The sequence below is a fragment of the Phacochoerus africanus genome, chromosome 3, assembly GCF_016906955.1.
Source record: "Phacochoerus africanus isolate WHEZ1 chromosome 3, ROS_Pafr_v1, whole genome shotgun sequence".
Lineage (NCBI taxonomy): Eukaryota > Metazoa > Chordata > Mammalia > Artiodactyla > Suidae > Phacochoerus > Phacochoerus africanus.
Window position 1 is genome coordinate 34046112 of NC_062546.1, and position 21616 is coordinate 34067727.

General features: G+C 42.0%; 2 protein-coding genes across 3 annotated transcripts in view; one reads left to right on the forward strand and one right to left on the reverse strand.

Annotated features, from left to right (window-relative positions):
• Positions 1-6705: 6705 nt before the first annotated feature.
• On the forward strand, positions 6706-8109 carry NKX2-4 (NK2 homeobox 4). Its single transcript, XM_047770358.1, has 2 exons — positions 6706-7159; positions 7487-8109. Exons 1-2 carry the CDS (start codon positions 6706-6708, stop codon positions 8107-8109), a joined length of 1077 nt encoding a protein of 358 aa, XP_047626314.1.
• Positions 8110-14231: 6122 nt separating this feature from the next.
• XRN2 (5'-3' exoribonuclease 2) overlaps positions 14232-21616 on the reverse strand; it is an 87247-nt gene continuing 79862 nt past the window's right edge. Inside the window, exons 29-30 of one of the 2 annotated variants that reach the window (XM_047771588.1) lie at positions 17795-17933; positions 14232-14773 (exon numbers count right to left, since the gene is read on the reverse strand). In XM_047771588.1, the coding sequence (XP_047627544.1) occupies positions 14708-14773; positions 17795-17933 (205 nt within the window). In that variant the 3' untranslated portion in view covers positions 14232-14707. Of the gene's footprint in view, positions 14774-17794; positions 17934-21616 lie in introns of those variants that run through there. The other variant, XM_047771590.1, reaches the window with a different exon arrangement.

The following is a 21616-nucleotide window of genomic DNA, read 5'->3' on the forward strand; positions in this document are numbered from 1 at the left end:
CCAGGTTTGTTTTGGATCCTCTGGTGTCTTTATTTATTTATTTAGTCTTTTTGCCATTTCTTGAGCCGCTCCCGTGGCATATGGAGGTTCCTAGGCTAGGGGTCAAAACCACAGCAATGCAGGATCCGAGCTGAGTCTGCGACCTACACCGCAGCTCATGGCAATGCCTCATCCTTAACCCACTGAGCAAGGCCAGGGATCGAACCCACAACTTCATGGTTCCTAGTCAGATTCATTAACAACTGAGCCACAACGGGAATTCCTCCTCTGGTGTCTTTAGAAAGCAATTCCCAAACCACCATTTCTACCACCCTTTTGATCTCTGAGATTTTAAGAACTGCATGAAGGCAGTCTGTCATCAATTATGTTCATAATGATAGCTCAATCATATATACACCACCACTGATTATTCCAAAGAAACACTGCATTTAAAAGAATTAACTCTAGAAGAAATCATCCTACACACCAGACTACTTACAGAAAACTACAACTTCATATGTGAAATAGTTTTCATTCAGATCCTTCAGAGTATTTTATATGTTTATAACCGTAAGCATGTGAGATACAAATTAAAACAATTACCTTGTAAAGTATTCTACCATCTAAATCCTAGAACAACTTACGCACAACATTGAACCCTAATACACCTTTCACAGGTCAAGATTTATTTACCCTATTAAAAAGTGAACTTTACGCAATTATAAATCTGACTATAAATTTCTTTTTTACTGTGTAAAAGAATCTTTCACCCACTGAAGTTGGCCATCTACTCTTGAATTATTTTAGTTTTTAAAAACTTATTTCACACACACACACACACACGCACACACCCCTTTTCTTTTGGAAGAGATGATCTACTCCAAATGCTACATATTTCTTCCTTTGTAAAGATATGCTGTATACCAATGACAAGTTGCTTTCATTCAAGCTGGCACTGATTTTCTCAAGGAATTCTTATTTGGCATTTTTGGCCAAATTCTAATAGCTTGTGGCTTGTGGTACTTTTGTGAAACTTCCACTACTTCTGAAAGCAGAAAACTTCTTCGAATTACCTTTGCAGTATTACCCCTATGTAATTCCTTACACAGTTAACAATATAAAATTTAGAACCTAATTTTCAAAAACTTTATAAAGTTTACTGGCTTACTGAAGAATCAGACCTCATTAGTAGTTTGCAAATTGGGTATTTTGAGGCAATAATTAATAATTTTCAAGCCCATCTGACAGGTTTGTTATAAGACTCATTTTACTAAGTTTTTTTTTTTTAAGGGAAAGTTTATGAGGCAACTTTCATCAGTTGGCTCTCCTCATGGTACTCAATGTCTGTACAGATTAATGAAATTATTTATCAATCTTTATAATGGAAATCATTGAACCAAAAATTAAATTGTGTAAAATCTGCTAAAATTGATATTGATTCACGAGGAGAACACTAGCTCACTGCTTCAAGCATAACCTGCAACCTAGAATGCAGACAGATATATTGCAACTAATTCCACATTTGTTCCCCACAGAACAAAAAAGGACAAAATTGGGCAATATTCTCAAATTATATTACTGTCATAGTTATTTCCTCTACAATGTTCACAGTAAAACTTTGTTAATTAATACAAACAAGTAATTTATCAACATGCCTAAAATTTAAGATTCTCCTTCAAGCAAGTGATAAAAAATTACTCAATTACCTGACTCAGGTAAAAAGACTGATACCTTCCTTGACAATTACAAATTAATTTGTAAACCTAAGGTGATACAGCTTTAATGGGACTTGTAGGAGAGAAAGAGACTTTACATTCTATGAACTTTAGAAGAACTGAGTGCATGTGAGAAAAAAAAGTTATAGGAACATAATTTTTAAAAAGCTGTATGTATTTAGTCAGGTATGTGTAGAGATATGGTATGACCTTTTAGAATGACTAACTCCTCACATGGAATAACAGAAATGCAATTTTGCTTAAAATTCGAAGGATTTTTTCCTACAAAAGCCATTTAATTACATTCCAAGACATGTTAAAAAATGCTAAAGGCATTGTTCAATGGAACTGTTATTTCATTCTAAAAAGTTTAAACTTCACAATAGAAAGTGAAGTTTCTCATATCATGTATTTATTTTAATATTACACTAAAAACTTTAAAGCAGAAAATTTTAAATTTCTAGCTTAAGCTCCTAATTCTAGGGTGAGAGAGTTGTGCCATCCTGGTCAATTTTCATATTTTTACCCCTCTGCGGTAGCCTAACTTTATTCTCTACGACACTGTAAAAAGTGAGTAGTACAGTATGACCCTAGAAGAGGGGGCTTCTGGTTTTTGAGGGATCTTTTAACTGGATCTCATTATTAGGATGATTCTAACAACAATCACGTCTTTCTTTCACACCCACCACTCATTCTCACATTGTACTAATAATCCTGTTTATTCAAAATATATTCATGGGTCAGAAAACTATTTTCAATCTAAAAATCTGATTATCAGGAAAGGGCGACAAGATTTTTTAATAGGAGTGAAATTGCAAGGAGTTTGCATTTTGGGAAGAAATTTTGAAAGGGGCGGGGGGGTGGGTGTCAAGCTCTCCAGACCCCTCCTCTTCTCCCAAGGAGAGAGAGTCCCAGTCTCCTGGCCATGACCCTTCATTTCCGTCCAGTGCACTAGGGCAGGGAACTGGAGGTTAAGAGCGTCAGATGGGGAGGCATACAGGTATTATGAAAATCCTCCCCTCTGCGGTCCCCCATTGGAAGGGGGGGGAGAAATAATAGTCATCTAAATACAAGTGTAAAATTATAAGAGACTCATAATAATCAAACATTTAAAACAAAGAGCCTTTAGGAGGATTAAAAGAAATGAAAACCAAATTTCAGAAATTGGTGAACCCGACAAACATTTAAAAAAGAATTTTTAAAACTTTGTGTTTCATCTCCCTGTAGCAGTTTTGTTTCCTCTTTTTATAATCTCAGATTTTGCTACAAAATACTAGGATCCTGATATGTTTCTTTTTACTCCTTCCCAAGTGCAAAGACAATATTTTAATGTTACTTTCAAAAACATGAGACTTGTTATTAATCAAATTATTGCACAACTTTGTTAAACTAATCACAAACATAGCAAGTGTCTCATTTCTAAAAGGCACTTATCTTTGAGGGTCAGGCTGAAAGTTTTGTTTTCAAACACAGTTTGTCTTTATAAGGAAATTCGGGACATATAAAAAATCTACTTGCCACCCTGGTAAAACAACACTTCCCTTTAAGGAACTGGCTGGTTCCCCACCTCTCTCAGGCCCTTTTCTCTGAGCTTCTTATCTGACAACAGCAAATCCTACATTGGGGAAGGCTCCTACTTCAGAATTGTTTTTGCCAAATAATTTTGGTTAACTAACACATCAGAAATTTTCAATAAATACCACACATTTGTCAGAAAGCCAAGAGAGTCTATTCAATCTTTCTGTCTAGGAAATTTTTCTTTATCTGCCACAGCCCATTTAAGAAGTTTTCAGTGATGTGTATAAAATTACAAAAATCTAAACTATGAAAAAAGCAAGGGATCGAATCACATAAAATGTTACCCCTTGTGCATAAAATGACTGTATGCTTCCAGGTTGTACAGACCATCCCAGAAGAAAGAAACAGGTAACAGTGCCTCCAAGGAGGGAAACTGGGAGGCTGAAGGATGGGAAAGGGAGGGACATCTTTTTTTTACTATATTCTCTTCGGTAGTATTTGTGGGTTGATTTCCCCCCCCCCCCCCCGCCCCCCGAGTGCAGCATTGCTTTTAAGGAAAGAAAAAAAACCAATAAGGAAAACATTCCTCAGAAACACATTTCCTGTGAAATCCAACTTGGTCAATGGTATGTAAGAATCTACTGAGTATAAACTTCCACATATAGTGGAGGCAGACAATAATATGATGAACTCGGTAAAAAGCTTTAATGAAACGTTCATCAGATTATTCTAATTTGTGTCTGTATCTAAATATACACACACATCCTCCAGATTACATCTATTTTTCAGGATCATCTGCGCACATCCAAAGAGTGTTTTCAGCATGAATATAATGTAATTTCTGGAAGGAGACGCAAACTATTGATAGGGAGCAATGTTGAAGATTGTGGATTTTTTTTGTTCAGAACTGTCCACCTCCAGTCAAGGGGTATTAATTAGAGTACCAAGTTCCCAAGCAGCCAAAAGTGACTGTCTGCAGAGAGCCTCCAAATACGATAAAGTGCTTTTTAATTTAAAGGTGGGAGCTTGCCAGACGTAAATGCACTTGCAGCTAGACCCACTGTGCTTGAAAAACAAAGTAAACGACAACTTGTAGCTTGACCACTTGATGTGAACTGCTACCCTGACGTTCTACAGAAATGTTACACAAGATGAAATGTATAGCCTGAAACAGAGTAAATAACAATTGTCTGGGAAAAAACTGCGAGCAATTTTGCAGTTTGAATAACTAATCGACATGAAGATTATTAATAGGTTTCATTTCTGAAACATGTTTGAACTTGAAAAATAAAATTTAATGGTTCACGAGTGACTTGTATATCCATAGATGTTATAACAACTACTTTTACTTACCCTGTTATCTCTGAGACAAGTTTAAAGGGAAAGACTTTCTACTATTTTTGATTTATGTGAATCAAGTAAGCAATAAAATTTGAATTAAATCAAAACTTAGAAGCCAAACTGCAGTTTTCAAGATTACAGCAACCACTAAATACACATATAAATGCTTGTGTATTGCTATTAAAACAAAACAAAACAAAACAACTAAGCAGGCAATTCCAGCGCAGGTGAAGATGAAGACCTAGCCCAAGTGTTTCAAGTTCAGGAAAGACCTGTAAGAGTAGCATCATGTTAAAATTGTAGCATATAAAATACAAAATTTAAAAATTTGTAGCCTAAGTGACATCTGCAAACAATCAATGGTACCTTGTCTTTTGTTCTTTCAGCATTTTAAAATACTAGTACTCTCCACACTTGCCTTGTTGACACTTTCTTCCCGTAGATGAATATTGGTCCCTTCCCTGCCCCATCCCCTGTGCCCAGAGTCTTTAGAAAACTTGCTGAAATGAATAAAACAATTTTTAAAATAATAAGACCAAAACCACGGAAGACACTCCAACCAAAGGGCTGAAATCAAACAAGGAGTAGGTAACTGTTCTTCCCTTCAAGACATGTGCCATTGGGTTTTATGTCCTAATAGGTTCAACTGGAATCGTTTTCATACACCCTGTTCTTTTTAAAACAATAAAATCTTGCTTAAGAAAGCACTCTCCTTGTTTTTCTTTTTGGTGCCCTGGTCAAGAAAACTTAAAAACTGCGTCTTTGTTTTTCTGTTTTAACTGAAGGGCTGTTTCAAAATTTAATCAATATGCTTTGCACACTTCTTTTGTCCTATTCTTTGTCGTGCTCAGTATTCAGTGGAAAGTTCACAATGTCTAAATTCTTCTTTGCTGTGCAGGTACATTTGCAAATCAAAGGCTGACAAAGTTTTTTTAAAAAATCACTTTATCTACAGTTGCATATTTTTCAAGAGAAATTACCATTTTCACCTGACCTCAGCATCCATTTCATATTCCTTGAGTAGTTTGTTTTTCAAAGAACAATAAAAAGATGCATTTTGATTAGCTAGAAATATTTGGATTTTCTTTTTCTTCTTTTTTTCCTTTCACTGTAGTGATATGCCAATAAACCCTAAGTTGGACACTTTTACTTGAGGCAGGGGCGCAGGAAAAAAAACAAAGATAAAGAAACCTGTAAAGAACTTCACAGGTAAAAAATGAACAGGAAACATTGGAACAGATAAAAAAATGTACCCTGATTCCCTAATCCAACCTCCATCCCCACAGAGTAGAAACAGAATACTTACAAGTTAGCATCTGTGCATCTGTATCCCTGTGTGTTTTCTCATCTTTGGATTTGGATACTTTGAGCTAATTTGGAAGGGCCCGTTTGGCTGCCCACAAAATGATGCTTAAGAGTCTAAAGATGCATAAATTAGAAGCCCGACAATGGCAGAGAACGGTCATTGTACCTCAGCTCTTTATGCGCTCTTACGGTGGGACCCAAGAGCCTTTTTCTTTCTTTTCTTTTTTTTTTTTCCCCCTTTTCTTTTCTTTTTCAACACTTTAGTAGACGATGGAGCGAGTGAGAGGCTGGTAGCTGGAGAGGACTCGGCAAGCCCTGCATACCACCCCCCCCGCACCCCCCACGCCGCCACCTCAATTATACTGGACTCTTCTACGAAGTTACTTTAGGAAACCTGGGGTCTGGATGGCCAGAGGTGCGGAGTCCTTCAGGTCAAGACTCGACGCCGGCCTCGGAGTTTTATTTCTGGGGCTCGAGGGCCGGGGTAACCGCTGGGATGGAGGCGGGGAAGGTCGGAGAAAGCAAAGGGGGTGGGGGTGATCTTTTCAAGAAACACCCAACTGCTCCCTTTACCTTTTCTGCCTCCACTATGGGGGGGCGGGGGGGCGAGAGAAAAAGATGTCAATGACCATTGTTTGCTCGTTTGGGATATTGCTCCGCCCCCCGAGTCTGTCGTAAACCTGGCGCCGGACTAAAATAAACCCCAGATCCCGCAGCTCTAGGGGCTCGCCGCGCCGCGACTCCTGGTCACAGGCGCTGCCGCCGTGGCCGAGGTGGCGGCGACGAGTGGCCGCAGCGTCCCGCCCGCGCCCGCCCCGGGCCCCCCTACCTGGCCGCCCGCCGAGCCATGTCGTTGAGCCCCAAGCACACGACGCCCTTCTCCGTGTCCGACATCCTGAGCCCCATCGAGGAGACCTACAAGAAGTTCGGCGGCGCCATGGATAGCGCGCCGCCCGGCCTGGGGGCGTCCCTGGGGGCCGCGGCCGCCGCCTACCGTGCGCCGCCGCCGGGTCCGTCCTCCCAGGCGGCGACCGTGGCGGGCATGCAGCCTCCGCACGCCATGGCGGGCCACAACGCGGCGGCGGCGGCTGCGGCGGCGGCGGCGGCAGCGGCGGCGGCCGCCACCTACCACATGCCGCCAGGCGTCTCGCAGTTCCCGCACGGCGCCATGGGTGGCTACTGCAACGGCGGCCTGGGCAACATGGGCGAGCTGCCCGCCTACACGGACGGCATGCGGGGAGGCGCGGCTGCCGCGGCCACCGGCTGGTACGGCGCCAACCCGGACCCGCGCTACTCGTCAAGTGAGCGGGGCCAGGCGCGCGGGACGGAGGGCAGCGGACGGCGCGGGTTTTTCCTGCCATGGCGCGGGGGGCGCTGGGACCTGGCCACGGGCGCGCGGGGCGCCCTGGAACTTTGCGCGCGCTGGGATCCCGCCGGGAGCGCGCGGGATGTCCTGGGACCCTGCATGAGCGCGGGGGTGGGGTGGGGGCGCTGGGCCCAGCCGGCGGAGTGTGGGGGGCGCCGGGCGTCCTGCGACCCCGACCGCGGTCCGGTTGACGTCGCGGCCGCAAGGGCGCAAGAAAAGCCGGGCGGAGGCTGACCGGGCTTCTCCTTGGGCCCCTCCCCAGTCTCCAGGTTCATGGGGCCGTCGGCGGGCGTGAACGTGACCGGCATGGGGTCGCTGACGGGCATCGCGGATGCCGCCAAGTCGCTGGCGCCCTTGCACGCGGCGGCGGCGGCGGCGGCGGCGGCGCCGCGCAGGAAGCGCCGCGTGCTCTTCTCGCAGGCGCAGGTCTACGAGCTGGAGCGGCGTTTCAAGCAGCAGAAGTACCTGTCGGCGCCCGAGCGGGAGCACCTGGCCAGCATGATCCACCTGACGCCCACGCAGGTCAAGATCTGGTTCCAGAATCACCGCTACAAGATGAAGCGGCAGGCCAAGGACAAGGCGGCACAGCAGCTGCAGCAGGAGGCCGGCCTGGGCCCGCCGCCGCCACCGTCCCCGCGCCGCGTGGCCGTGCCGGTGCTGGTCAAGGACGGCAAGCCCTGCCAGAACGGGGCCGGCCCGCCGACGCCCGGCCAGGCCGGCCCGCAGCCGCCGGCGCCGACGCCCGCGCCCGACCTGGAGGAGCTGTCTCCGAGCCCGCCCGCGCTGCATGGCCCGGGGGGCGGCCTGGCAGCCCTGGACGCGACCGCGGGGGACTTCGGCGGCGGCACGCTGGGCGCCAACCTGCTCTACGGCAGGACGTGGTGACCGCGCGTGCCGGCGGGGAGGCGCGCCGGGGCGGACTCCACACGGCGGCCGAGTAAGGACGCTCCCTGGAGAGGGGCAGGCTCCAGCCTCTCTGCCGGAGGTGAGACGGCAACCACCCCGGGATTGAATAATGACTTTCACGCCCGGAGGCTTTGAGGTGGTGATTTCCTCCTTCTAGAAGTTCCTAAATTGTGTGAAAAGCCGGCTGAGTCCACATCCACCACGTCCCTAACCAAAGCTCTCGGAGTTTTAAACGTTGGAAGAAACTTCGTTGGTGTTTGTAGCTCTGCAAATCAACCGAGCTTTAACAATGAATTCTTGAAGTGGAACTTATCTTGGGAGATTAATTTTCGAAGCCCCCGCCCCCTTTAAGTGCAATTTCATTAATGTTTGATTGAAAGTAAATTGAATTCTAGCTCAAGGTGGATCATGCACATAGCAACATTATTGCAGAGGAATTATTGCCATTGAGAGAAATGGAATAAAAATAATCAAAATACTGCTTATACGGATTGATATAGCTTTTTAAATTTAATGCTGATTTTGAAATGTTTTGGTCATTATTTGGCAAATGAGTGTTTGTATATTACCCTAAAAAAGGATTTCTCCCCGTAAGAGGCAGCTCATTAAAAGAAAGAAGGGTTGTAAACTACTTTTTATATGGAAACTGGCCTCCCAGAATCAACGGATAAAATATATATCCCTATCTGGAGTAGACAAACGTTATTTATTCTTTGTAAGGTATTTCCTTGTCTGAATTTGAATACCTTGATGATGTACTAGAACCAGCAAGCAAAATTTCTAAAAAAGCAATTAAATAATCTGTATTTCAGAGCATGTCAAGAAGAAAGGATAAGCTGATTTATTGAATTGTAATCAGTATGTAAAGAATGAGTAAAGTATTTATAATTTTCTCATCACATGTAGAACTTAGTAGGGGTTACACACCAATTTTGTTGGTGTTTTCTTGTACAAATTATGTATTTACTCTTTAATATGCCAATTTATATTTCCTATGCTTCAAAAGAATATTTAAATATAACTTAAAAGAACCTTAAGAACTTTTTTTTTTTGGTAAAAGTCAAGTGGTCATTTCTTTTTTACTTAGTTGTGTAGGTTTGGTTTGGTTTGGTTTTACACTAGTTGGCATTATATGACAACATAGCTCTGTTTACTCATGATTTAAATAACTGGTAGCAGAGTAAAAATACTAAAAGAAAGCTGAATAATGTGAACTTATAAAATGAATGAAAATTAAAGACATAATATAGATAAAGCATGATTTATAAGTGAACAAAACAAAATCACCAGAGATCCTAAACCTCTTCTGCATTTGAAGTTTGGAATTATAGTTTGAAGCATTTTATTTCACTTCATTATTTGAGCGTTTTTCTGAATGTGTAAGGTGAATTCTTAAGATGTTTTAGATGTAGCACTTTCTCTAAATGTATTTTATATAACTAATAATAATTTTTAAAACTCAAGTTCCTTTCACAAAGGGGAAAAACACTAAAGAAGCAAGGAGATCAGGCTTTATCAAGGGGCTGTGAGTGTTTTTTTGCACAATGATAATTGACTTCAAACATTTAACATACAAAAGAATTTGAGAAGAAAAAATAACACGAAAATGGTGCCATACACCTACGGGAAATTCTCCCATTGTGGGCTTTTGCATATTCATAGAATTGACTTTGAAAATATTAGCCAAGTTAACATAACTATAGCTGATGTGCCAAATTTTAAAGTGCTTGTTTATTGATTTGATTCTTCATATTAGTACCAGAATTCTGAAATTTTACTTCTAGAAAATGTGTTCCAAAAGTTCATATGGTTTGTAATTTTTTTTTTACAGCCCAATTATTAACAAAAACATAGATATGGACTAAGGACTCCAAGTAACATATTTAAAGAAAATAAATATTCACAGACAGTTTTTTCCTTGATAATTCATTTCTGGAACAACAACAACAAAAATCCCTTAGACTAAGTGAACTCTCTGTCAAAAAGATCACTAAGAAGAAACAGGCTTCTTTATATTTTCTGAAAGTGTGTTTGGTACAGGCATACTTTTTCCTTTAAGCCTTCCTTTAAATAGTAAAGAACCCAAGCCCGAAGGAACTCCTATGCAGGAACTGGGATTCACATTCTACACCCAGAAATGAACTGAGTTTATGTGGACACCTCCTGGAATTAGGATAAGGTTTGATTTTGAAACATTAAAATAGGAACTTTTTAACTGTAGAATTCCACATTCTTGATTAATGCTTAAACAAGAGCTTTTTTCTTCTTTTGCAATTAGTGCTTTGCCAGATCTTTTATAGAAAACACAAACAGCCAGACTAGGTGAAACTCATTAACTGAAGAGGAGGATAAGTGTCTTTGCAACCAAGAGGGAGGGCGGGCTGGCGCAGGGATTGAGTGGAACAAAGCGCCTCCAAAGTTTAGCAGCGGCCACAGCAAAACCTGATTTCAGAAATGCTAGCTGAAGATGCGACACTTGCCTAAATATTTAGGGGTTTTAAAGTAATCTAACTCATCTTTTCCAATTGAGGCACAGAAACCCAAATCCAGAATCAAAATTGCTCAGAGGAACAGCAGGGATTGCAGGTACTTTTATGAAATCTGTGTTGGGATGCAAGTTGAAGTGTGTGTGTGGGGTTGCATGCGTGCAAGCATGTGCACGAGCAATGTTGAAGGATACAAGAGGGGTGTTTTGTATGTGGAAGGGGGAGTGTAACCTAGTTGTCCTCTATTTAAGACTTTGCTTAGAGCTAAAATCTAAAGGTGGAAACAAGTAGTCAGACTTTTATCAACAAAGACGTTGTGTTCAAGCCCCACTTTCTTGGACTGTTTACTTTCAATTTAAAGCAAATCAGAGACCCAATCTTGTTCACTAGATGCAAGTACTTTCCAAAGACTTGCTTTGTTAGCTGCACTGAATACTGCTGATTTAGAAAACATAAAGATTCATCCACTGGAGTTGTGCATAAGCTAATGCACTATGTGGTGGCAATATACATTTCAGCTCTAGTTCAAAGCATAAATGACAAGGCCCAACACAACACTAGTGTTCAACACAACACTAATGTGTGGATAAAACCCTAATGTTAATTATTCCAGTCCAGTTTTTAAAAATATTGCCACTTGCCATGCCCAAGCCCAATGAGCACTAGGATACATTTTTTTTTTAAAGCAAATAAATCAATAGACTTTTGCTGCTAGTGAGAATTGGTGAGCATCTGGAGGAGATTCAGAGAAGACTGGGAAGCCTGAGAACTGCGTGCACGTCTAGTCAGGAATGCCCTCTCACCACTAAGTACGGAGAGAACCGTGATTTCAAGATCACTTCTAATTATTTTTAAGCCTGAAGGTACTGGAAGCTTCTGAGAGGCTTTTTGATTTCACTTGTTTTTGCTTTAGTATGGTTACCTGCAATTGAATGAAAGGCCATTTGTTTCCGTTTTAAAATTCCGTGTTGCGCTTATTTCAGTAATTGTTTAGGTGATTGCTAATAAAAGTTTAGCCGCGAATATTGCCTAACAAGTTGTGTAAACTCTTGCGCAGTCGTGAAAGGCACTATTCCCAAGTCACACACGCACAAATTAAAGCACGTCCGCCCTTTTGCTTGCGTTCCTTGTATGCGCTATCAGGAAGCACGCAGCGCGGGCACTCAGCTTCGGCCTGGGTGCAGGAGAAAGCAATCCATGGAGAACGGCCGCCTCTTTGTTAGCTTGACCTTCCTGGTCAGGAATGGTGGGCAGTGGGTGCCAGGACTGGACCGGCGGCCATGCGGGCGGGAAGCGGGGCGCCGCGGGAGCCACCGGCGCCTGCGGATGTGGAGTCGAGTTGACCCGTCGGGGAACGTCTAGATTCTAGATTTCGAAGCATTGCTAAATTCTTCAAATTGCAGCCTCTTTCCTTCCAGGTCCGCACCCTTGCGGGAGCTGAGAAAAGCGAGAAGCGGCCGCACCGCGTTGGAGACCCAGGGAGGATGCGGCGCCCGGCCCAACTTCCCCAGCTCGGGCCCCGCGGGTTACCCCCGCCGCCCCACCGCCGCTAGGAACCCACCGCGTGTGCGGACGGCTTTGTGCTCCGAGCATTGAGCATTACCTCACTGCTCCTTAAAGGAAGACAGCTGCTCATCAAGGGCTCTCAGCGCCACGATACAGTCTGCCGTCTCCAGGTTCTGAGATTTAAATATTTTTCATATGAGACCCTGAAAAACTTAGCCCTGCTTAACGATGGTGTAATTGAGGATAGTTACTTACATCAGATCATGGAGGGGATATTCATAGCTTTAAGCATTCCATTTAAAGTTCCAAAAAGCGTTTACCTGTTGAAATGACGGCATTTTTCTGGAAGATCCAAACGTGGGGACAAGTTGGAAAGAGAAGCAAGGAGGGATTAGGAAGCCAGGGCGAAGGAGTGGAGCAGTAAGGGCTAGAGGGAAACTAGCCCTCCTAATCTTCCCATCAGGCTTTTTGCTTATCTTCACAATACTTTAAACATTACTTTTCAAATTTAACTTGTTTTGATCAGTTACATGTAATGGTGAAGTCAAAACCAATTATTTCACAGACACGCTCATGATAGCCTAAAACAAAATTAAAGATCTGAGGAAATAGGGGTTCTGTAGAAGTATGGGTCTGGGGTACTTATAGAGCCAGAGTTTAAGATATTTATTATGGGCTCCTCTGGAATATACAGTGCTTGATTTAGGTGCTTATACACTGCTAACATGTAGAAGAGAGAGATGTGTATGAGAAGGCATTGTCAGCACTTGCACGTATTGCGAAGGTAACATTTAACGGCTGTGTTAATTCCCAGTGGTGAGACTCTACTTCAACAATAAAGGAGCCTGTGCCATTCAACCATCCTCAGCAATGAACTCAATAGCTTCAAAATACCCCCAATCCAAGGTTAGGATGGGATTTTTTTTCCACATAGATTTTAAGACTAACAAGTGTGCCTTTGTAGAATATTAAGGTGAAACTGTCTTAAGTCAGAAAGTCAAAGAGAAACCTTATTTTACAATCTGAGGCTAGAATGGAAAAATGGGAACAAAGCAGCAAGTCTTTCTACGTGCCTCTCAGTTTGTCGTGGCAAATGAATATGCCCATGGAAGTGCTGTGTGTGAACTGCAAGCATATATCTAAGGAATTAGTGTGCTTAGCAACAAGGAAAAAAAAATGAGTACAAATTAGAATCTACTGTGAAGTAAGACATAAAATATGCCAAGGAACATAGACTATTTAGCTGGGAATTAGTCTCAGGCTTTTTTTTTTTCCTTTTTTTTGCTCTTCTATTGTGTTGTGCATTTTTTTCTTTCAATTGAAGTAAAAATGACCTATAGCACCATTAGTTGCATGATTCGATATTTCTATACATTTCAAAATGATCACATGTTAATCTGTCACCAAAGATATTGTGATGTTATATCCCCATGCTGTACATTTCATCCCATGACTCATCTATTTTGTAACTAGAATTTTGTACCTCAACCTCCCTCACCTATTTAACTCATCCCCACGCTCTTGAATTTCTTAACTTTTCTGACTTAAAACAAGTCCTTAAAACTGCAGCACAAGTCTAAATGAAATTTGTAAAATGTAAAAAATTGATTCTCATAAGATCTTACAGTTCACCAAATCAGTAGCAGACATACATGCTAATATACGGGTTGTCTGGATTGTCTTGCTGACCATATTCTATTAAAATCTACTTCCTTACTGACTTTCTTTTGACATCTAAATGTGAAAATGAATTGTTTTCTGAAATACTGACTTTGTCTTTTTATCTTTTTAGGGCCACACCTGTGACAAATGGAGATTCCCAGGCTAGGGGTCCAATCGGAGCTGTAGCCGATGGCCTACACCACAGCCACGGCAACGTTGGATCTGAGCTACGTCTGCCACCTACACCACAGCTCGAGGCAACGCCGGATCCTTAATGCATTGAGCAAGGCCAGGGATCAAACCTGCATCCTCATGGATACTAGTCAGATTTGTTTCTGCTAAGCCACAATGGGAACTCCTGAAATCTGATTAAAAAAAACACATGTATGTGGCCAAGATTTTTGCTTTAAATATTGTAAGAGATAAAAACAACAAAAGAGACCAGAGTTTTAATTTTTTTTTTTACTAAAGTCCAGAAAGTTCCATATGACAAGTACATTAATGAAATGTTCCCAAAGAAATAGTGAACAATATACACTCTAGTTGGCTGAGGGTTCCAGCTCAAGAGTTCATACCTAATTCTTGTGCATTAAAAATCAGCATGGATCTTAGATGATCTAGAATACACTGTGTTTTGAAATCCACAGCTGGTTTGATTTTTAACCATAATGAAAAACCAGTATTCCTATTCCATCAAATATGTTTTACAAGCAATAATAAATTCAGATCCACTGTATTATGCACACACATCTTTGGAAAGCAACATAAAACAGTGAGATCAGATCAGTAGAAATATACACATTTAAAAGAAATACACAAAATACTGTAGTTTTATTAAAAACTACTACTTGAGAAAGAAATCTTTCCACAAATAGCATAAAACTGTAGAACAATGAAAGGATTTGGGAAAGCTTTACAAAAGCCTAATTCCAACTGTATCTTCCTGAGGGTGGTGGCAAAGGGTATTTCCTTCCTTCTCTGGGATATCCCTAAAACAGAAAAAGCAAAGAGGTTATTTTCTGGATTAACATCCCTGCACAGTAATTAACCTTATTTTTCTATGGAAACACACACTGTAAAGAAGGTAAATATGTCTTAAAGGAGTACCACAGGGAAGGTCTCCATAGCCTGCAGCTTTACATGAAGCCGGTTGCAAAGCTGGCAGAAATGCTATCACTGACAATGGAACCAAATGAGCCTTAACAAGCGCTGAAGAGATTCCTTAAAATGCACACAAATGAACACTGCTAAGTGTCTTGTTTTTGTAAAACATTTGTGGTTCTCAATTTTCCCTACCGCCCTCATGGTAATTCAAGCCACATTTATGTATGGTAAGGTGCTCATCTTTAGACATATTACACAGGAGAGTCATTTTGCTTAACCAAGGCAGGAGCTTGCTGTGCCAGTTGTGGCTTAATGAACTATTAATTTTAAGGTTTTGTTTGTTTGTTTAGCCATAAATAATAGAGCATACCACATTATGTTATTACATAATCAATTACTCGCAACATGCATAAATTTCTAATGTGCTTGCAAATAATAATTCATCTCCTATACAACCTGAAGATGAAATGTGACACCCCTCCCGACAATCTTCTAGGCCTCGGGGATTCTGAAATGGACCCCTCCTGCATGGTGTCACTGAGAGCACTTCACTAGTTTAAATTATAACATGAATTAAATTATAGCATCAATTGTGATTTAATAAAAACATCTTAGGGGAGTTCCCATCGTGGCGCAGTGGTTAACGAATCCGACTAGGAACCATGAGATTGCGGGTTCCATCCCTGCCCTTTGCTCAGTGGGTTAAGGATCCGGCGTTGCCGTGAGCTGTGGCGTAGGTTGCAGACGCGGCTTGGATCCTGCATTGCTGCGGCTCTGGTGTAGGCTGGCAGCTACAGCTCCGATTAGACCCCTAGCCTGGGAACCTCCATATGCCGTGGGAGCGGCCCAAGAAATGGCAAAGAGACCAAAAGATAAAAAATAAAAAATAAAATTAAAAATTTAAAAAAATATAATGACAAAAAAAATAAAAAATAAAAAATAAAAACATCTTAGCAGAAAAAAAGACTGAGAAAGAAAGGTATCTCCACAAGGTCCTAAAAGAATTATAATAAATGTACCAACTGGTTACTCGCTATCTCCTAAGTGAATAAGAATTTCACCCCCTGAAACAGCTCCTTTAAAGGGAAGATCTCCTCTAAAGGAGGCAGGAGACACTGAACTGGGCTCAGATGTTACTGGTGTCCCCAGCTCTGCTGCCAAACAGCAAGACATTGAAGGTTTTGGCTCCTGACTGGAAGATGAGGAGACTGGCCTAAACTTTCTTCAGGGCTGCTTCTAGTTGTAAGGGTGCCTTCCTTTCAGCAAGATTCTAATGTAGGCTGCCGGTGTCACCCCGACTCCAGTGCATCAACAGTCTCACTCTACTGAGTCTATGGACATACTTTTGAGAGATCTTGGGCTGCCAGTATTCAAAGTAATATTCTATGAACTGATTCTAAAGAACTATAACCAGCTTCTCTCAAAAGACAATTGATTATTTTCTTGTAAAGTGAACTGAGACTTTGAAGAATACACCAAAAAATATGGGGAAAAAAAGGTTTTTTTTTTTTTTTTTTTTTGGCTGTCAGCAGAAGAGTCTTCTTAGCTGACAGAACAGTGGGACTCATGGCGAGAACTTGAGTTAGAAAATGAATATTCGCAGCTCTGCAGAAGGCTAGACAACATCAGGTAAGCAACTGAAAACTTCTTCACGTCACTGTGGTGCCAACTCCCTGAACACCACATGCTCTGAATCACAGCACCCAGATCCTGTTCTCTTGCAGGCATGTGATTAAAGAGCATATTAAGTACTGACCAGGGTATCAAACGGCTGGGGGACAAAGAGACGGAAGCAAAATAGAGCTCAGTCTTAAACAATGCTAAAACTGGATGCTATAAAGAGAAGGAAATGAAGCTTACACTTACTGAATTTGTGTAGGAATTACTATACTCATTCCACGTATAGCTGTTTAAATTTAGTGTTTTTTTTTTTTTTTTTAAGTGGAAAATTATGTAGGAGAGATTTCTTTCCATGAAGAGATGAATCAAGATAGAAAACTCCTAAGAGGAACAAAGATAACAGCTGAAAAGGTGAGATGATTTTTTTCAGCTTCTAGAAAATTACCATTCATTTTGACAGATCTAGTTTCTATTAAAACAAAGAGCAATATCCTTAAAGGATAAACAATGCGGAGTTCCGGTTGTGCTCAGCAGGTTATAAACCCAACTAGTATCCACGAGGATATGGATTCGATCCCTGGCCTCACTCAGTGAGTTAAGGATCTGGCATTGCTGTGGCTCTGGTGTAGCCAGAAGCTGCAGCTCTAATATGACCCCTAGCCTGGGAACTTCCATGTGCTGCTGGGGCAGCCCTGAAAGGTTTAAAAAAAAAAAAAAAAAAAGATAAGCAATGTGTTTTGCTGATGGACCATATCTGTGGTAAACACCAGACTGCTGTGTTTAAAGGGGCTTTTCGGGAGTTCTCCCCATGGCTCAGTGGAAATGAATCTGACTACTATCCATGAGGACGCAGGTTTGATTCCTGGCCTCGCTCGGTGGGTTAAGGATCCATCATTGCCATGACCTGTGGTGTAGATCGAAGACGAGACTCGGATCCCGTGTTGCTATGGCTGTGCCTGTGGTGTAGGCAGGTGGCTGCAGCTCCAATTGGACCCCTAGCCTGGGAACCTCCACATCCTGCAGGTGCGGCCCTAAAAAGACAAAAAAAAAAGGTGGGGGAGGCTTTTCGTCTGGAAATTCTTTAGCATCTTCAAGGCATATTCTATGCAGTGAGGCAGATGCTCACTCTGTCTACATTTGTAATGAGGGATCCAAGCTCAGAGGAGCTACTCCATCAACACCTTATCCAGAGATGTTTAAGAAACAAAACAAGAACCATGGAGTCCCAAGAGGCACGGCACGTCAGAGTGAGCAGTAGCTCCCCACCCCACGCCCACTGGCATCACCTGTCTCCCTCCACGGTCGTCGCGTCTGGGTGGGTACCCGCCTGGCCCTGCCAGCATCTGATACTGGTTTGGCTGGAAGGCTGCGTTCTGGGTTTGAAGCATCCGGTTCCATGGCAGCAGAGGTTCAGCCCCAACACCCCTGGAAATATACCATGTTTGCATTAAAAGACAAGTGTGAGTCAGAACCAAAAGCCTAAAATCTGGCAGCTATCATCTCCAAATTTTAGGACACTCCAACATGTCTAGATCTGTTGTGTGGGACACACAGTATTGGAGCGGCCTCACATCCTGTGTAGTTTCACATGTTTCATGAAGTACCAGCATTTTTATTTAAAAGGGTGTTTAAACTCAATCGAATCAGGAAGGGCTGACTTAAAAAAATATTTTGTTCACTTTCAATTGTAAAATTTCCTTTTCATAGTCACTTAAAGATTTGGCCCCAAGATCACCATGTTGGCAACATGTAAGATGCTATCCAAAGAGTAAACATGTGCAAGACAGGAGAATGAGGCTTTATTTTTAAAATGTCCAGGCTCGTTCTTGGAGTTCATTCTTTCCAGTTAATTGCAGGTTGCAAATGAATTCTTACTGCTGAGTACTTCGAATCTAGGGTAGGGGACTTGGCTGTTTTTTCCCATCCATTATTCTGCTCAATATGTCAGAAGGTCCAATCGGGAGGAAACCTTTTCAAGTTCTATTGATGCGGCTTTCAATTGACCACGGTGACCTAGCAACATGAGCACTAATTGGCACGGGCTGACTGGCATTTGGTGTACAGTTTACATGGGAACACAGACTCAACAGCTATTATAACCCAGTTTGCCAGCCCAGATTACTAGTCAAAAGAAATGTTTTAATTGTCTTCAAGTGCCTATTTTAACTTTGCAGATATAAAGCAACAGGTATGATGTATTAAATCATAACAATTTAAAACTGTCACAAAGACAATGAAGCAAAGCTTTACCCTCTAAAGGCAGTCACCATGTAACTCAGAACTTTCTTGAGGCATTTTCCTCAACTTCCATTTTACAGAACAGTCACTACGATGAATAAACAGAAGCAAAATTCTCCAGTATATTTTAACATTAGAAGCTTTGGGGCCATTACAGATGTTGGGAGGAATTACAGTAAAACTTTCAAGTTCGCTAAAGCACTAACTAGCTGGTACCAATATTAACCCCTGACAGAGTATGAATTTCACTTCCAAGGTCTTGGGGGTGGGGCGCAGAAGTTAGGCTCACTGGGTAATGCATTCTTCTCACAGCTATTCAAGCCTGAATCCATCCCCTCTACCCGTGACTCTCCTCCCTTCATTGGGAGGTTGCCTTTTTTTAAAAAAACAAAAAAACACCAAAGATAATTATTTGTGTGTGATGGCTCTCTAAAGGAACTCTAGAAAGGCCAATGCTAGTCTCCAAAGTTACTGGTGAAACCAGAGCCCTAATAATATCATTTGTTGTAGGTGAAACAAAATAAAATGAAAAATAAATTTGTACCTCAAAAAGAACATGCATAATATATCCAGAGCTTTTAATTTTTTGGATTCACTGACAGAAATATGTTTTAGGAGTTCCCGTGGCTCAGTGGTTAACAAACCTGACTGGTATCCATGAGGACATGGGTTCGATCCCTGGCCTTGCTCAGTGGGTTAAGGATCGGGCATTGCCAGGAGCCGTGGGGTAGGTCACAGATGCGACATGGATCTGGCGTTGCTATGGCTGTGGTGTAGGCCAGCAGCTGTTGTTCCGATTTGACCCCTGGCCTGGGAACCTTCATATCCTGCGAGTGTGGCCCTAAAAAGACCAAAAAAAAAAAAAAAAATTTTTAGCAAGAATGCCTCATCTGTTCAGCAAGAAGAGCTCCACGTACAGAGAAGGGCAGGGTCTCTTCTGGTCTCTGCAGAACTGGGTGGTGAGGTCTGTGCTGTGACCAAGGACGATCATCAAAACTGGCCATTAACACAAAATCCCTCTTGCCACAAGTACAGTTCACACATTCTATTAACAGTGACCAAATCTTCTTCTCAGTTTTACGAAGCTAAAACTCAAATGAGTTTCAGGAAAATCTACTGGTATGGATAAAATACATTGCAAATGCAATTTTACATTATTTAATGTTCTAAAAATAGATTAGGAACAAAGCTATCATTTAAAAGTACAAAGTTCTCCTTTCTGTTGAAGATGACTACTTGAAATATTTATTGACGCCCCCCAAAATTATAAAAATAACTTAATTAAAATTAAGCAGAATCAAGTAAGGGATGTGGACTACCTTCTTTCGCTTTTTAGTGGCAGAAAGGCCTTTCTTTTCCACAAGTTTATCATATTTCTGGGGTGCTCCCGTCGTGGCTCAGTGGTTCACAAACCCAACTAGTATCCACAAGGACTTGGGTTTGATCCCTGGCCTTGCTCAGTGGGTCAAGGATCCGGCGTTGCCGTGAACTGTGGTGTAGGTTGCAGATGCAGCCCAGATCCCACGTTGCTGTGGCTGTGGTGTTGGCCGGCAGCTAGAGCTCCAATTGGACCTGTAGCCTGGAAAGCTTCATATGCTGCAGGTGCGGTGGGCCCTAAGAAGACAATAAAAAAAGTTTATCATATTTCTACATTAATTATATCAGTCTGCAAATACTTCCAAACTGAAATCTGCCTCGGAAGATCATTTTAAACCTGGGGTGGAAGTGCTGAGGATACATTTAACTTTTTAAAATTAGTAGCTACGGATCTCAGCAACTTATCTGAGATATTCGGCATCAGGAATGGCAACAATATTCTTAAGCTTCTAAATAACTTTTTTTTGGAAAGTAGCTGGCCCATGAGGGTATTTTTAATTTACATATATGGCAAATCAGCTTTTAACAATGTTCTATGACTGAACTTAGCAGCCATAAGTGAAAAACTAAATGGCCATCTTGGATATGGCAGAAAGAGAATCCTCCACTGGCAAGGATGACAGAGACATAAGGGGCAGAACTCAGGTGATGACGGGAAGGCACAGGCTAGACCAAGCTCATCCTGACCATAGGATGGAGGGGGGGAGAGGGTGGGTGGCAGGCCGCAGGCTGTGCCTCTTGCATTTTTAAGTGAAATGAATTCATGAATTACAAACACTACTTCGAAGTAGGAAATAGTTCAAGAAACAGTATAGTTTATAGATATAAAAAAAGGTACACTCAAAATTTTCTTCTCTAATGGGTTCTCAACCATTTTCTCAAAATAGTGCAGTGAAAGAGTTTTGAACCAATGATCAGTAAAACCTGGTTCTACTAAGAATTCTACTTACCAGTTGTGACATCTCAACAAAGTCAACATGACTGTGAGTTTGTCTTTTCTCCTCTGTGTCTTATAAGGTCAGAATGGTTAGACTGACACATGTTACAGAACTGAGTGATGCACTGTGTCTGCTAAGAGGCTGGCTAATGGGGAAGTTCAGGAGGCTGCACTCAAACTTTGTTTTCTTTATGAATAAATGGTGTATTTCTTAAATGACCAAGATTTAAGACATAAGAAAGAATTCCGTTTTGCTCACGTTTAACTTTTGCTTTAGGGCATGATTTACTTCTGACTGAAACTAAAACAAAGATGCCCACAAAACTTGCCCCCCTATCTTCTGGGTGTCAGAGTCAGGAAGATCCCAACTTGGCTTTGACAGAAGAGATAAATGATGGATGCCAGGACATACAGTGATGACCTTAGGAAAACCTGTAGTGTGTCAAGGTGAGGAAAGCATTAGACCTGAAGAAAGTGGGCCTCAGGAGGGAGGTGGCGCCTTTACAGAATATGATGCTCAACACTCTGAGAATTTCCTTTGAGTGAAGTTTCTTGG